A 16,062-nucleotide genomic window follows, 5' to 3' on the forward strand; every position below is an offset into this window, starting at 1 on the left:
ATAGGGTATATTCAAATATAAATAAAGATTCTCATTGTATATATTTTGCAGCTAGTTCATTATCTTGTGCATTGTATTGTCTATTTACTTAATTATGTGGTTATCTAGGAGAGAGCTCACAAGAAAGTCGTTCTCCCATACCGCTTAAACCCACATTGGTAAGGTTACCATCATCTCGGAGAGATCTCAACACTACGAAACCTGTCCCTCCAATTCCAAGAGGTACTAGTCCAATGGTTGAAGTGGAAGTTGCTCGATATGGTAGTAGAAAAGGAACAAATGGAGCAGAATCTGAGGCGGTTTGGGAGGAAAGGAAGAGTGTTGACAAAAATCTGAAATTGGATCTTTCCTCATTTGACAACAATGAAGATGAAACAGAACACGAAGAGGTTAGTATGTGCAAGCTTCAAAAATATTTCTTTTTCTGTAAATATAGATACTAATATCACTGACATTAAACCTGAAAATATAAACATTCACATTTATGTAAATCACTTTACAATAATTATTTTAAAGTACAGTGACTGATATGGTAGCAAATGCAGCAGCTAGTCTGTGCCAACTACCTTCCAAAAACAAACCAGATGAATGACCAGTTAATCTATTTCTTTTTGTAGCATGAGTTAAGTGAAGCATGTTGGCTATGATATCAGGAGAACTGCAGTGTTCAGTGAATAATAAAAGATCTTTCATGTCCATCTGAACCACTGGATAATAAAGGATCGGATTTGTTATTGTCATGTATTGGGATACAGCGGAAAGTATTGTTTCTTGTGCGCTGTACAGACAAAACATATCATTCATTGCGTACGTAGGGGAGAAGGAAAGGAGAAAGTGCAGAATGTAGTGTTATTGTCATTGCTAAGATGTAGAGAAAGACCAACTTAATATAAGGTAGGTCCATTCAATGGCAGCAGGAAGAAGTTCTTGAGTCGATTGCTATGTGGCCTCAGACTTTTGTACCTTTTCTCCGTTAGAAGAGAGAATGTCTGGGATGCGTGGAGTCCTTAATTATGCTGGCTGCTTTTCTGAGGCAGTGGGAAGTGTAGACAGAGTCAGTAGATGGGAGGCTGGTTTGTGTGATGGATTGGGCTACATTCATGACCTTTTGTAGTGTCTCATGGCCTTGGGCAGAGCAGGAGCCATACCAAGCTGTGATACAACCAGAAAGGATGCTTTCTGTGGTGACTCTGTAAAAGTTGGTGACAGTCACACCCTCACCCACACTGAAAACTGCTTTGAGAATGCCTCATCAGCCCCTTCCCCTCCCCTCCCCTCTGAAGTATCCCTGCCCCCCGGCCTCCACATCCCCTGGCCTCCTGCTGAATATTCCTGTGATTGCCCTTTCTTAGGAGAGGGAGGGACTCTGGTGCTTGTGACTGATAAAGTCCTTCGTCTCCCGTCACGCAAGAAGAAGGGGGAGCTTGGCGGTTGGAATACAATGTGGATAAGTGTGATGTTATCCATTTTGTCAGGAGGAATGGAGATTTAGAGGATTTCTTAAGCAGTGAGAGAGATGAGGTGGGGGTGCAGAGGAGAGTCACCCCAGGATGCTGCATGGGATGGAACATTAAGCATCAAGGTTGGATGGACTTGGGTTGTTTGCATGTGGGACACTTGCTTTGATGCATTGATTACAAAAGGGAAGTCATGTTGGAGTTGTGTACAACTTTGGTGGGGCCACAGCTGGAGTACTGTGTGCAGTTCTGGTCACCACATTATTGGAAGGATGTAATTGCACTGGAGGGAGTGCAGAGGTGATTCACCAGGATGCTGCCTGGGATGGAATATTTATAAAGAGGGATTGGATAGGCTTGGGTTGTTTTCTCTGGAGCAGAGAAGACTGAGGAGTGACCTGATGGAGATGTACAAGATTATGAGGGGCATGGACACTGTGGATAGAGAGCAGCTGCTTCCCTTAGCTGAAGGGTCAGTCACAAAGAGACAAAGGATCAAAGTGCGGGGCAGGAGGTTTCAGGAGGATGTGAGGAAAAATCTTTTTACTCAGAGGGTGATGACGGTCTGGAATGTGCTGCCTGGGAGGATGGTGGAGGCACATCCCTTAAAAAAGTACCCGGATGAGCACTTGGCACCTCATCACATTCAGGGCTATGGGCCAAGTGCTGGTAAATGGGATTTAGATGGGAGGTCAGCTGTTTCATGTGTGTCGCTGTGGACTCGATGGGCTGACAGGCTTCTGCTCTGCACGATGCTATGATTGGGAAGTGTTGGTGTCCAGGAAAGCCTGGTTCACCAGCCACTGAGAGCTAACATCAAGGTGAGGCAAGCAATTAGGAAGGCCAATGGTACGTTAGCCCCCATTGCAAGAGGATTTTGTGTGCAAGGGTTAGAAATGATTTGGGCAATCGTTTGGAATCTTGGCAAGCCCACAGCCAGAGCATCGCGTGCAGTTTTGGTTTTCTTTGGATATCCTTGCCGCGGAGGGAGGGTAGCGGAGATTCTTTTATTCATTTGTGGGACATGGGCATCGCCGGCTGGCCAGCATTTATTGCCCATCCCAAGTTGCTCTTGAGAAGGTGGTGGTCAGCTGCCTTCTTGAATCGCTGCAGTCCACGTGCAGTGGGTTGACCCACAATGCCGTTAGGGAGGGAATTCCAGGATTTTGACCCAGCAACTGCAAAGGAACGGTGATAAATTTCCAAGTCAGGATGGTGAGTGGGGCTTGGAGGGGAACTTGCAGGTGGTGGTGTTCCCCATGGGTTATGGGGAGAGGATGGGAATGTGGAACTGAGCCACGACAGATCAGCCATGATCTTATTGAATGGCGGGGCAGGCTCGAAGGGCTAGATGGCCTACTCCTGCTCCTATTTCTTATGTTCTTATTATGTTCTTATGTCATCAGGACCACTGAAACTTGTATAGTACCTCATACAAAAACTGTGCTTCCAGCAATGCAGTGCGATGTCGGGGTTACAGAGGAGTGCCAACTAACTTCTGAGTTTAAACATTAGAATAAGGCTTGAACCAACAATTACTACAAGAGTCAGCCACGGCTCAGTGGTCACATTTATTTGTGCCTCTAATCAACAAGGGTTCATTTGATTGATTCTTGGTATAAGTAAATTGTTGCATAAGGAGCAACGGAGCTACATTAAAAAGCAGTCTTGCACACTTTGTTGAACTGCCAGTTCTCAACACAAGGTTCTGAGTGCCTTGTATAAAAACATAACAGGAAGTAGTGCTTCCCTTTCCAGAAAGACATTGCAGTCTTAGATTTTGTTACAAAATTAAAGTTTTCTTATTTCTTATAGATGATGAGTGCCCTGAAGTCTTTGAGAAACAGTGCTGCAAAGAAAAGAGCTAAACTGAGCAGCAGTGCATCTGATGTTGAGAGTCCAGACTCCGCCCTTAAACTGGAACTTGGTGTGGATTCTACATCACGTACTTCATCACCTTACATAAGCACTTACAGTGAAAGCGATGTTTACAGCCAGGAGTCTTTGACGTCTCCATCGCCTTGCAGCCCCTATGGCAAGAAAATAATGTAAGTAATAAAGTTGACAGTGTTCAGTCTTACTGAGTTCTCAATATCTATATTGTGACTCTAATAATGCAGATACACTGTCATATTAATTTTTCAGAGCGTTCACTTAGTGTTCACAGAAATTAATACCTAAAGGTTTGCATAATGCAATAAATAACTATCAGTATAATATGAAAGCAGATTGCTGCGGACACTGGAATCTGAAACAAAAACAAAATGCTGGAAACTCAGCAGGTCTGACAGCATCTGTGGGGAGGGAATAGAGCCAATGTTTTGAGTTTAGATGACCCTTTGTCAGAGCTCGTCAGAGAGCAAAACCTATCAGTATTCTGTCCCACTTTATCTTACCATTTCATTTCACCTTTCAACCAAGTGTTCATTTTTTTTATTTGTTTATTTTCCAGTTTCCAATTAAAATTGTGCTTGCGGTGCAAGTTTTAGCCTAAAAGGTTAAAGTTTTATAATAGCCCTGTATTGGGCTCAATTTCTCTCCTTCTCATTCCCAAAGGGCACTGAGGCCAATTTTATTAGCCATTGCCACTATTCCAGTTGAATTAAATTAATTTAATGCAAACGGCAATCAAACCTGTATTATCCCCCTTGATTGAGTTTCAGTTCCAACTTGCCAAACATGTCAAGGTGACATTATTGTAATGGACTTGACTATGTTCTGCTCATCCAGTCTTTCCATTGTTCATTGTTTTATATCCTTGTTTTATTTTTATTTATTGTCCCTTTCATTTAATTATTTTATAATCTTCATCTTTAAAACATCATGAAAATGCTGCTGTGGTAATGCAATAATTATTTAAAGCTATGTTTAAATGATTTTTAAATGAGCACCAATCATTTTATAAGTTATTAGATTTAAATGAATACCTCTTTGATAGATATTTTAAAACTTTTGCATTGACCTTTCAAACTCTTTGATGTGCTTGATTGTGGTTTCAATAGGTCTGATGGTTGTTCCCAATTAGGATCCAAACCACGGCATGGTCAGACACCATCGAGAAAAGCCAAGCCTTCTCCAGTAGAATACAGCCCCATCTCGGGTACCACCTTTAAAAAAATTCATTTTTTAAAAAATTGCTCGGCAATCCAAAGGTGTAATGTAGGTTTTATAGTGTATGTTTTACACCACTTCATTTATTTAAAGCAAGCTTATAGATAACTCCAGAAAACTGCAGGATATTGTAATATATATCTGAAGCTATTGGTCACTCGCGCACAAATGAAATTTGAGCCTAATGTTTAACCTAACCTGCCTGGCGAGATGTCGCAATCCTATTTTACATCCTACTCAATTTTGTGCTCCATTGAACTTAATGGGCAATCCTGGAATCCAATCCAAATGTTCCCTGCATCTGCTGGACAGATTAGGTTCTAGTTGAGTTTCTGTTTCGGTAGCATTTTTCAGTAGTAGTGTATGTATCTTTAATTTGCATTCCTCATTTTACGAATTTTATTTCCTTCGTCTCTACGTGAATTGGAAACCTTTCCTCAGTCATTTATGTGATCATTTGTCGTGGACACTGCTCGGGAACTTTGGTAGTCTATCAGATTGTGGGGAGCATCACATCTTGATTGTCCTATTCTCAGACAGTTTTCATGCTTCCTTCTTTGTTTATTTTCCTATGCTACCTGCCCTTTCCCAGCAGGGAACACTGAAGATGGGCAAGAGTCTTGGCCTTGAAGCCTTTTATAGCATGGCAATACACATCAGCCAATTCAATACAGAGTAGAAGTCATTTCTTAATTGGGTCTTTCTGATTCAGTGTTACTTCAGGTAGTACTTTCAAACCCTAAGCTAATGAAACTGCAGTTCCTTTCCTCTCTGTTCCCTTCTGCTTTGTTGACTGTTTATTTTCCTCATACAACACAAGAGTCTGTATTCTGTATTAGTAATGACAGCAAAACTGCCAGTGTTCATTATTGTTACCGCTTTGAAATTAACAACAACTTCTACAGTCTGCACAAACACAGTTTGTGTTTTGCAATATCTAATTGACTTAATGGCAGCTTTTTTTTCTACCACGGAATGGCTCGTTAGGCCATTTCAGAAGCAGCTAAGAATCAACCCCATTGTTCTTAGGTTGGAGTTATGTGTAGACCAGACCAAGTACAGATGGTAAATTTTCTTTTCTTCAAAACTTTAGTGAACCAGATGAATTTTTAAGATGATCAATAGTTTCATGGCCACCATTACTGATGCTAGATTTTTGGTTCCAAATTTATTTGAATTCCCCAACTGCCATGGTGGAATTTTAACTTGAGCCTCTAGCTTCTCAGTTGCTAGGCTGGTGGTATAACCACTATGCTACCATACTCCATAAGATGCTGACAATGATTCTAAGCTTCATTAGATGATGCACTGTTGAAGTACCCACAATCCCCAATCAAGTAGGAATCATTGAATTAATGAGAACTTTTACACTGTTATTTTTTCCGCGATTGTGTACTCAGTTCATGATTACCACTGTACAGTCTTACTGACCCTGGAAACTAATTCTGTTTGTGGAATGCCAAATCTCTCATGATAAAAATTCACATTTTTTTTGAAGTTGTTAATGATGTTTCGTCTTCTACCTGAATCCCACGTGTATGTTCCACCACTTCTTTTGCTCTCTGTAAAACTTTAATCTAAAGTGAAAAAAAAGTACATTTTATTTTCTGGTTTGCCATCTGTGAGAATACTTCAACTTGAATGCTTATCATGCCTGATAATATTGTTGCTGCGTAATGGGTGCCACCCGAAGATTCTTCTTGACTTGGCAATAGATTCAAACTGATGGCTGCAAGGAAACTCGTTCTACTAAGTGTCCATGTCTTCCAAATCGATTGTAGTCATCTCTGTTTGCCAAAGTGTCTACTTTTGTGAAAGCAGGTATTGGTGTCCACAGCAATAGGAGAGTGCCATGTTTCCGCGGAGACAGATTGCAGTTCAGATTGATTGGAGGAGTATTGGAGAGATTTTTTAGGATGAAATAGGTTGCTAGATCAGTTGATTTAACACTGGGTACAGGGAGAGAAACTGCTTTCACAGTTGAATGTGATTTAATTCTTGAGTGAAGTAGGCACCCCCCCCCCCCCCCCCTCCACCACCACCAGCGCCTCCGTGTGCAGCAAAACTACAACACATTTTAAAAATTCCTTTAAAGTGGTGAAGAAACGAGGTTATTCTGAACCTAAATGTATTTATGAAGTTTTACTAATTTTAGAAGCCACTTAGAGCTGGTAGATTCTGGAAATAGATCTGAACAAATCCAATAATCCAAGATATTTGTCCCCTACAGTTTCTTTAATTCCTGTACTATTTCCTTCATGTAACTATATATTTAATTTGCACAGCATTTCATGTACATGGAGCACATAAACCTATTGGGGTTAAGATATATAAATATTAAATTGATAAATGTTAAACAAACATTCAGAGAGCACAGTCTTCGTGATACCTCTAGCATTGTTCTTGGTACTTGATAACCATCCAGTTATCCAAGTGCTTCCTATTGGTTCTTGCCCATATTGTGCTCCTCTCATTGGCTTCTGATCTGCAATATGTGTAATCAAAAGTTGCTAATAAAGGACGGGTCGCAGTAGGCAACAATCTCATGATTCTGAGGGGCCTGTGAATACGTTGCATCATTACCATGGAATGTTGCATGGTATTTGTAAGAAAGAAGAAAATACTGTAGTTGTGAAACAACTTAAAAATGATGTCTGCGTTTAATGGCTTTTGTTTTTAAATAGGAGTAACTTTTCATGATAGAACAACATCTGATGTGAGTATTATTGGTCAACGCATGACTTATGGAAATGGAATTGCAGATTCTGAAGAGGAGAAACCAATTGAAGTATCTCACTCTAGTTCTCTCTCTAAATTTCAATCCAAGGAGCATCAAAAAAATATAACCAGTAATAATAAATCCACAAGAGGTCAGTATAGTTCATACAAGATATCCTTCATGCAGATAACAAATGCTTTAACTTGTCATGTGTATTATTGATACATAAATACTTCACCACTTAGCTATATATAGTGCTAAATGGCTGCTTGTAATTGGAGTGGTTGTGATTAATTATAACTTTTATGTGAGTATTGTTATAACTAAAAATGACAGTCTTTGCTTTAATAACGTCACACAATATTATTGTTAAGCGTGTGCGCTTTGGATCCTAGGAATTTGAGAACTGATTGAAACCTCCTTTAAACTCAATGAATAACCATTTCATGAAATTCTGAATTAGTATCATAGTAACCAAGTTAGTATTATAGTAACCAAGTAAGTATTGTCCATTTTCGAAAATTTAAAACTGCTTTTCAAAATGTAGTGCGATGCCTATTGGTAAGACATTATGTGTTTATGAGCTGAATTGTTATCACAGCAAGTCAAAATCATTCAATTATATGAAGACTATTGTGTTCTAAATATGTGGATATCAGGATACTGCAGATCACGCAGGTGAGATTGTAAAATAGATGAAGCTAAATGGAATGATGAATAACATGTCATTTATAAATGAATTCAATTACAAAAGAAAATTTCCTTTGCAAATGCTTTAGAATTCTGTATTAATATTGGTGTTTGTGCAAAAACTACTATCTTGAAAATAAGTCATGCAGTTTTTTGTTTGGAAGGAATTGCAGCTGATTTTATGAAATTAAAACTGACTGTGCTAAAAGATCACTTCAAAGCTGAGCATAACAGTAGGCGAAAAGTCTCAAGTCATAGGAACCACAATCAGCCTTGGGTAGTTTGTCCTTCAGTGGCCTTGACAACAACTATGGATTCCTAGTCCTTGTACGTATGTCCTGACTGCAATAATGGTGCCTTGAATTCCATGACCAGTGCACTGAGAACATGGGAGAGTTGTAGTGCCCCAACTACCCCTGCACAGCAGGTGTGGACCTTGATTTTGGACCTACATTCAGTCTGACATGCCTCAGTAAGGATCAGATGCCAATTAACACCGTATGCACCACAGTAACTAAATGTGATGGATTGCCACCTGAATACGCACCGTTAGTAAAGAAGCCAAACTCATTCATTATGCATTAGATCCTCGTATCGAGCACTCAGCTGAACCATGTTCTGCATAGTTTGAGCAAGACAATTATAGGATGCCTTTTAATCAGCCAATATTTGCTGTGCTGAACTTCCACACACCCGAGATTCCCTCCCTTCCGGCTTGTTTGTCAAACTGAGTCATTGAAGATGAGCTAGAAAATGGTGCCACTGATTTTCGTCTAGAAGATCAGCTTCCACCCTTGTCACCCACTAAGTCCCCCTCATGCTTCTGAATCCTTGTTGCCTCCTAATTCACCTTCCTCCTATCACTATCCAGCCTCCCCTTGTTAATCTTGAACCCAACATTTTCCTTATAAACATTCCTTTTTTCCCCTGAATCCATTAATATTGTTTTCCCCATGCCCTTTGTCAGCCTGACTCCTTCCCTTTCTGAGGTCATGTACCCTGATTTTCCAGGACTTTACAGCTACTGGCCCTGATCTTGACTGTGCCATCTGCTCTACAGTGTATGATTCCAAGCATGAGGACCAAAATCCTTAGGTGACTGACCATATCCTGCACACCATGCAGTGCATGCCCATCACTGCACAGAGAGACTTCCCTCGCAGAAGACTGGGGCTAAGGCATGGGTATCATGCAGAGCCTCTTGTGACCTGCAGAACCCCACGACAGTCTCATCAACATGCTCCTGACAGCATGGCCTCACACCTAGCACAGTCTCTTCAGTATGCCTCCCAACAGAGTGGTCTCAGCCCAAGTCCCTTTTGGACTCTTAAAACAATAGTGCAGAAAGAAGCCACCTAGCCCAGCAAGCCTATACCAACTCTCTGAAAGAGCATCTCCCAAGCCCTCCCCCTCCGACCTATCCTTGTATACTTACAATGGCTAATCCACCTAAACATCTTCCTGGACAGTCTAATAACTCTTGTCCCAGAACAGTCATCACACTGTTCTTTGCACTCCTTAGATCTGTCCCTCCACCTCTTTGCCAGTGTTCGAAAACCCTCCCCCATTGTCCTGTCTCTACACAACACCCCCTCCCATATTGCCTCCTGTGCCCAGCAAACTGCTAAAGGTAGATGAAAGCAGCATCTACATACTTCGAACTGAAGCTTGCCACGTACGTAGCATTTGCTGAGTTTTGCTGAGAGATCAGTGATCTCTGGCAAAAAAATTCACCTTTACGATACTGCAACTGATGGTGTATTTTCCTGGGGGTTTCCATTAGGGACCAGCTGTGATGTCTGTTCAAGCAACCAATGACAAAAACAAGTATCACTAAAATAAAATTGCATTTAATAATGTGCATAGAGGTGATTTAAGATTGGGACACGTATAAGGACTAAAGGTAAAAGCTAAAATAACTGAAAAAAATTGTACTTTTAAATTATCATTTTAGCTTCAATGCAATTAATGTAACAGAAATCCACAATTATATGATCTTTTTACAGTCAGTTCAATTGTTCATCAAATTTTGTTGAACATATCATTGGTAAAAACTCAGTCATCTGTTAAGGGGATTCAAATAGTGAAGTGGAGTGGGAAAGTTGAAAAATCCCACTAATATGTGGCTTTGAGAGAGATTCATGTTCTGTGGTGGAGATCTGACTGAGACCACAGCTTCCAAATTTCCTTGTTAATTTGTGCATGTTTGCCTGAAGTTGCAATCAGCCTCAGAGAGGTAGTGACAGTGGGTGCCAGCAGTTTGCCATTAACCACTGCAAAATCTGGCCCACCAGGTCTCTGTCCTTTCTCAACATGTTCTGCCAAAGATTGGCTGGGTAAGCTACCAATCAAAACTACTATATTAAATTTAATATTTTTCCCCTAGTCCCTCTCCCCCATTATCCACACCTCTAATCACAGCTACTATCTCCTAATCTCTGTCTAAGAATTGAGAGACCTACATTATGTTGTTCAGCCACGACCCCTGCTCTATGTAATACTTATGGATGAAATTTATTTTCAGAGATAGTGAAATAATAGACATTGCACAATATTATTGTTGTCATATTTATTAACCAACTAAACTGTTTTAGGACTGACAGGATCTACCTTCAGTACGCAGCAGATGCACAACCACGATACAAGTTCTGGAAATGGGTTCACTGAGGACCCTGTCGTTATTGTAGGAAAAGGTAGATTTATTGAGCAATTGTTCTCGTTTTTCATGTTCTCCATATGCTACTGTTTCTATCCCAGTTGATATAACTAGACAGAAAGATCCCAGAATGGAGCCCTGGCTCAATTTTTCAGAAATGTGGAGGAACAGAGTCAGGGGACCTCTCATTAATTTTAACAATAAATAAACCTGTTAAACACAAAGTTGAATTAAATACAATACTCCTTTACTCCCCACTAAACTTCACAAATATGCACAGATTTTATGATTAACATAGATGAAATATCTTAAGCTGCAAGAGTCTCAATAACACATGTATGTTGACTGGTCAAGTACACTCACTATTCACTGAACCCAAGTGAATGACTGTAGATTTCTCCTCAAAATGCCCCCCAAATGATTGTCACATGAATTTCCAGGCTCTGCTCCAAGAAAAACATGTTTTAAATTCTTCTTTTACAATAATGCTTTCTATCAAAGTTTGCATTCCGAAATCAAGGTTTTCCAAAGTAGTCTTTCAACAAAGCTTCTGCGCCACTTTTAACAAGAATGCAGCATCAAGATTTTACCACTTACCCTTCAGGATATCTTTGAGTTAACTGGTGTACAAACTGATAACAATTGCTTGAACTAACAATTCCCAGACTGTAGTGAAATGGCATTAAACTTTTAACTGACCTCCTGAAGTCTGCTCTCCCACTTTAACTCTCATTACTGCAGCAGTCTCTTTCACTTAAATGCTTTGGAATTTTAGCGGCGTGCCCGGCAAGGCTTGGAGAATGGCATTCTGTTGCCTTGGGCGGGATCATACAAACCTCAGGCAGATGTGCCAATAAAATTCTGCCCTTTGTCTACTTTTCCCTTGAATTCTTCTGAACAATATCTTGGTCTCTGTTCTCTTGACTGCAGTCTTAAGGTATTCTTTCTGTCCCAATTCCCTGGTTATATGGACTATTTCTGGTTCTTTGGGAAGTCTGCCTCTTTGCAGCTCCCTTGTCCTGTCCAGCTTGTCTTTTCTTAGCATGGTTGAGAGATGGTTCCTATTTTCAACTGCATGCAAATTCAATTAAAACTAAATTCCACAAATCTTTTTACCTTGAGACGGCCCCCAGTTGCTAAGCACTGAACATGTTTCTGTTACTTTATTTACTTAATATTTACAAGCATGAACACAATCCTCTCTAAGTACAATGGAAATACAGCTTGAATTAAACCAGTCTCCACACATACAAACACTTTTGTCCAGCATGAATCTAACTGTAGATTTACCCTTCCAGACACACAAACATTAAATGAAACACTTAAAACTATACCTTATTTCTAATGTTCATTAAAACAAATATAAATCCCTTAAAACCACCTTTGTTTTCCAAACAGTCGTGATGAAAAATCTCCAAATTCTATTCAATGAAAGTCCTATGTTGCATAGAATTCAGAGTTGTACAAGACAGTCAATATTATTAATGATTGAATACTATAGTTCTATGAAAATGCTTCTGTTGTTCATTCTTTGTGACTGTATTATATTCTATTACTAATTCAGTAAAATTGAAGTTGCATTGCTCTATTGACATGCATTGCATTTTTGAAAATAAGGTAGCTCTTTGACATTTTTTTTGTTTCCTCCCCATAAGGAGTATTTGGGAGTCCTCAGTCAGTTCCATTAACATACAGCCAAGCTGTTATCCCGTCACTTGACAATGGGGACGAAATATGTGACCCAAAGCAAATAATGGATCCTCCTTCAGGAATTTACGGAAGGGCCGTACCTCAGAATAGTCAAATAGTCTTTGATGTTTCAGAGAATGAGAGAGAGGTAATGCTATAATAGTACTTAACAAATGGGAAATGATCAGTTTAAAACTAAGGAACTGGAATGCAAGCAAAGTTACAATATTAATAGCTGCTTGATAGTATAGAACCTTTGAGTATTGCTGAAAAATCAACATGTTGTTGAAACATTTTGTCTTGCAGTCATCGGGACAGATTCAAGAATGCATGAAAGAAGAGTGCTAATTGGCTGGCAAATCAATTATTGATTGGTCAAGAGTACCTCAGTGATGTGTTTCTTTCAGCAATATTACAATATTGTTATGGTGTCAAGGAGTAAATACTGCTAATCTATTCACTGTAATACACATTGCTACTTTAATTTTTATACAGACAAATTATATCTGCATTCGTCAAGCATACTCATTTTAGGTTTGATGCAGAACTAAATGCCTCAACTGTTGCTGCATTGATGCATCATAACTTGTTACTTAAAATTCAGTTTGAATTCAATTGATCCTTTTATGTTGTAGCATCATATTCACAGGAAACTTGGAGACTAAAACACATTTATTTACAAAAACAATCGTCAGCAGAGTGACAAAACTTTCATTCCATCAATGTTTAATAGATTCCAATCCAGCCACTTAGTTGTATTCAATAAAGTGTTTTACCACTGTCTTTAAGGACAGTTAGCATAAACAATAATTGCTGAAACTTCATTTTAAAAAAAAGAATCCAAACACCTAGTGATATGACAAGATTCCATGTTTGTAAACAAAAATAAATTTTACTGTATATTAAGAACTCAACAGAGTAAGCACTCTCAACTTGCAGGTCTTTATGAGCTATACTGATGTTTTAAACTCAGTTCTACTTCCTGTCCAAAGGTTCTCATGTTACAAAATTTTGGCAGGTTCAATAGTTATTCCTCTGGGGCAGATCCAAAGGTATATCACATTCCTCTTTTCTTATTTTGTGTAGAAATTTAAGGATCACTTCATAAAAGCTACTTGAAGAACTCCCATGAAATCTTCTATCTTGCGATTCTCTAACATATGGAATTTCATGGGAGTTCTCCCAGTAGCTTTTCCTAAGCAAGCCTTAAATTTCTTTATAGCTCTCATGATTCTGGATCCCTCAGCTCAGTAAAAAGTCCAACAACATCAGGTATAAGTCCAACCGATTTATTTGATAGTACACTCACTAGCTTTCGGGGTTAGTCCCTTCGTCAGGTGACGATGGGACTAACCCCAAAACCCCATTCACCTGACGAAGAGACTAACCCTGAAAGCTAGTGAGTGTACTATGAAATAAATCAGTTGGACTTAAACCTGATGTTGTCAGACTTTTTACTGTGTTTACCCCAGTCCAACGCCAGCATATCCACATCATTCCTCAGCTCAAGCAGAGGGGCTTAACACATCAGAAAATTTCCTTCATCAATGATGTTTAAGAGCCTTGCAGTGCACAAAACAATGGTTACATTTTCCCATTGACAATGGACTAAAGTTAAAACAATTGATTGAGAAAACTTAGGAATGTTTCTGAGATGTTATTTCAGTACAATAGGTGTCAGGTCCAGGCTCAACAGATAGCACTGTCGTCTCAGGGTCAGAAGCTCATGGATTCAAATTCTACTCCAGGTACATGTGAACGTAATCCAGACCACATAATTGAGGAATGCTACACTCTGCCCCCTCAGGTGAATATTCAGGAACCTATAGCGCTATTTCAAAAAATGGTAGGGGAGTTTACCCAGGTGTTTTGGCCAGTCTTTATCTTTCAGTTGATATTACTAAAAAAATTTATCTTATCATTATCCCATTGCTGTTCACAAATTGACTGCTGCATTTCCTACATTGCAACATTGCCAATGACACCGCTTGAAAAGTTATTAATCAGCTGTAAAGTGATTTGAGATGTTTTGAGATTGTGAAAGGTATTATATAAATGCAATTTTTTCTCCTAAAGATCTCCATGTCAAAATCAACTCGAGATAAAATGAAGCAAAGGAAACGGGAAGGGGTGCAACAGTCTCATTCAGAGGAACAAGGTGATAATGCAAAGAAGGAAGAGAGATTACATGAAAGACTAAGGAATGTGGATCCAGACAAAACACGAACTGAAAGTAAAGTTACTATATAGATCAATTACTGTTTTTTGTAAACTGTGGCCTTTTTTCTCACTTTATAAGAAATAGGAGCAGGAGCAGGCCATCTAGCCCTTCGAGCCTGCCCCACAATTCAATAAGATCATGGCTGACCTGAAGTGGATCAGTTCCACTTTCCCACCTGCTCCCCATAACCCTTAATTCCCTTGTCTATCAGAAATCTATCTACCTGTGACTTAAATATATTCAGCGAGGTAGCCTCCACCACTTCAATGGGCAGAGAATTTCAGAGATTCACCATCCTTTGAGTGAAGAAGTTCCTCCTCAACTCTGTTCTAAATTGCACCCCCCCCCCCTCTTATTTTGAGGCTGTGCCCTCTAGTTCTGGTTTCCTTTCTAAGCAGAAAGAATCTCTCTACTTCTACCCTATCTAGCCCCTTCATTATCTTGTAAGTCTCTATAAGATCCCCCCCTGCCTTCTAAACTCCAACGAGTACAGGCCCAATCTATTTAATCTCTCCTCATAAGCTAACCCCCTCATCTCCGGTATCAGCCTGGTGAACTTTCTCTGTACTCCCTCCAAGGCCTATATATCCTTCCTTAAAAAGGGGACCAAAACTGCACACAGTACTCCAGTTGCAGCCTCACCAGTGCTTGTACAGTTGCAGCAAGACCTCCTGCTTTTATATTCTATCCCCCTCACGCTAAAGGCCAACATTCCATTCGCCTTCTTGATCACCTGCTGCACCTGCAGACTGAGTTTTTGCAATTTGTGCACAAGGACCCTAGGTCCCTCTGCACAGTAGCATGCTGCAACTTTTCACCATTTAAATAATATTCCTTCCTGCTATTATTTCTACCAAAGTGGATAACCTCACATTTGCTAACGTTACACTCCATCTGCCAGGTCCTCGCCCACTCACCTCAGCCTATCCAGATCTCTCTGCAGACTTTCCGCGCTCTCCACGCAATTCGCTTTTCCACTCATCTTCGTGTCATCAGCAAATTTTGTTACCCTACACTCAGTCCCCTCCTCCAGATCTTCTGTATGTGGTAAACAGTTGAGGCCCCAGCACCAAAAGTCTTACAAATATGTATTTAATCATTAGTTTGCAAGCATCTTCAAGGAGTTCTTTGCTCCACGCTGGCTAGTTAATTCAGAATTCATCTTGTGCGTTGTTTCCAATGGCTAATTTTATTAGCAGTTAGGAAACAATTTGTTCAATGCACAGTCCCTTTAATTTTTTTTCTCTGCAACTGAGCCCCTGTGGTAACTCGAAGAAGCTGACTTGTGCACAGCCTGCATATGACGTTAAGATTTCCATGAGGAAGCATCAGTTGTGACACTAACATAAATTTCCAATGCTAAGTTAAATACCACTTGTGATTAGTATTGGTGCAAATAATCTTATATCTATAAGTTGAACATTTAACAAAAACAATTTAAGATCACATGGCTGTCCCTATCTTTTTTCTTCCTCTTTCCTAATTTGGTACATATTCTTTAATCTTGACTGCTGCATGT

General features: G+C 39.7%; 1 protein-coding gene across 1 annotated transcript in view; it reads left to right on the top strand.

Annotated features, from left to right (window-relative positions):
* The window catches only part of togaram1 (TOG array regulator of axonemal microtubules 1), a 103,237-nt gene that overhangs the window by 59,355 nt on the left and 27,820 nt on the right, over window positions 1-16,062 (top strand). The window contains 7 exon segments of the mRNA XM_080202454.1: window positions 109-389; window positions 3,273-3,505; window positions 4,460-4,557; window positions 7,253-7,438; window positions 10,572-10,670; window positions 12,289-12,470; window positions 14,399-14,555. Of these exon segments, the coding sequence (XP_080058580.1) occupies window positions 109-389; window positions 3,273-3,505; window positions 4,460-4,557; window positions 7,253-7,438; window positions 10,572-10,670; window positions 12,289-12,470; window positions 14,399-14,555 (1,236 nt within the window).

The sequence above is a fragment of the Carcharhinus amblyrhynchos genome, chromosome 14, assembly GCF_965287045.1.
Source record: "Carcharhinus amblyrhynchos chromosome 14, sCarAmb.v2.hapA, whole genome shotgun sequence".
Classification (NCBI taxonomy): Eukaryota; Metazoa; Chordata; class Chondrichthyes; order Carcharhiniformes; family Carcharhinidae; genus Carcharhinus; species Carcharhinus amblyrhynchos.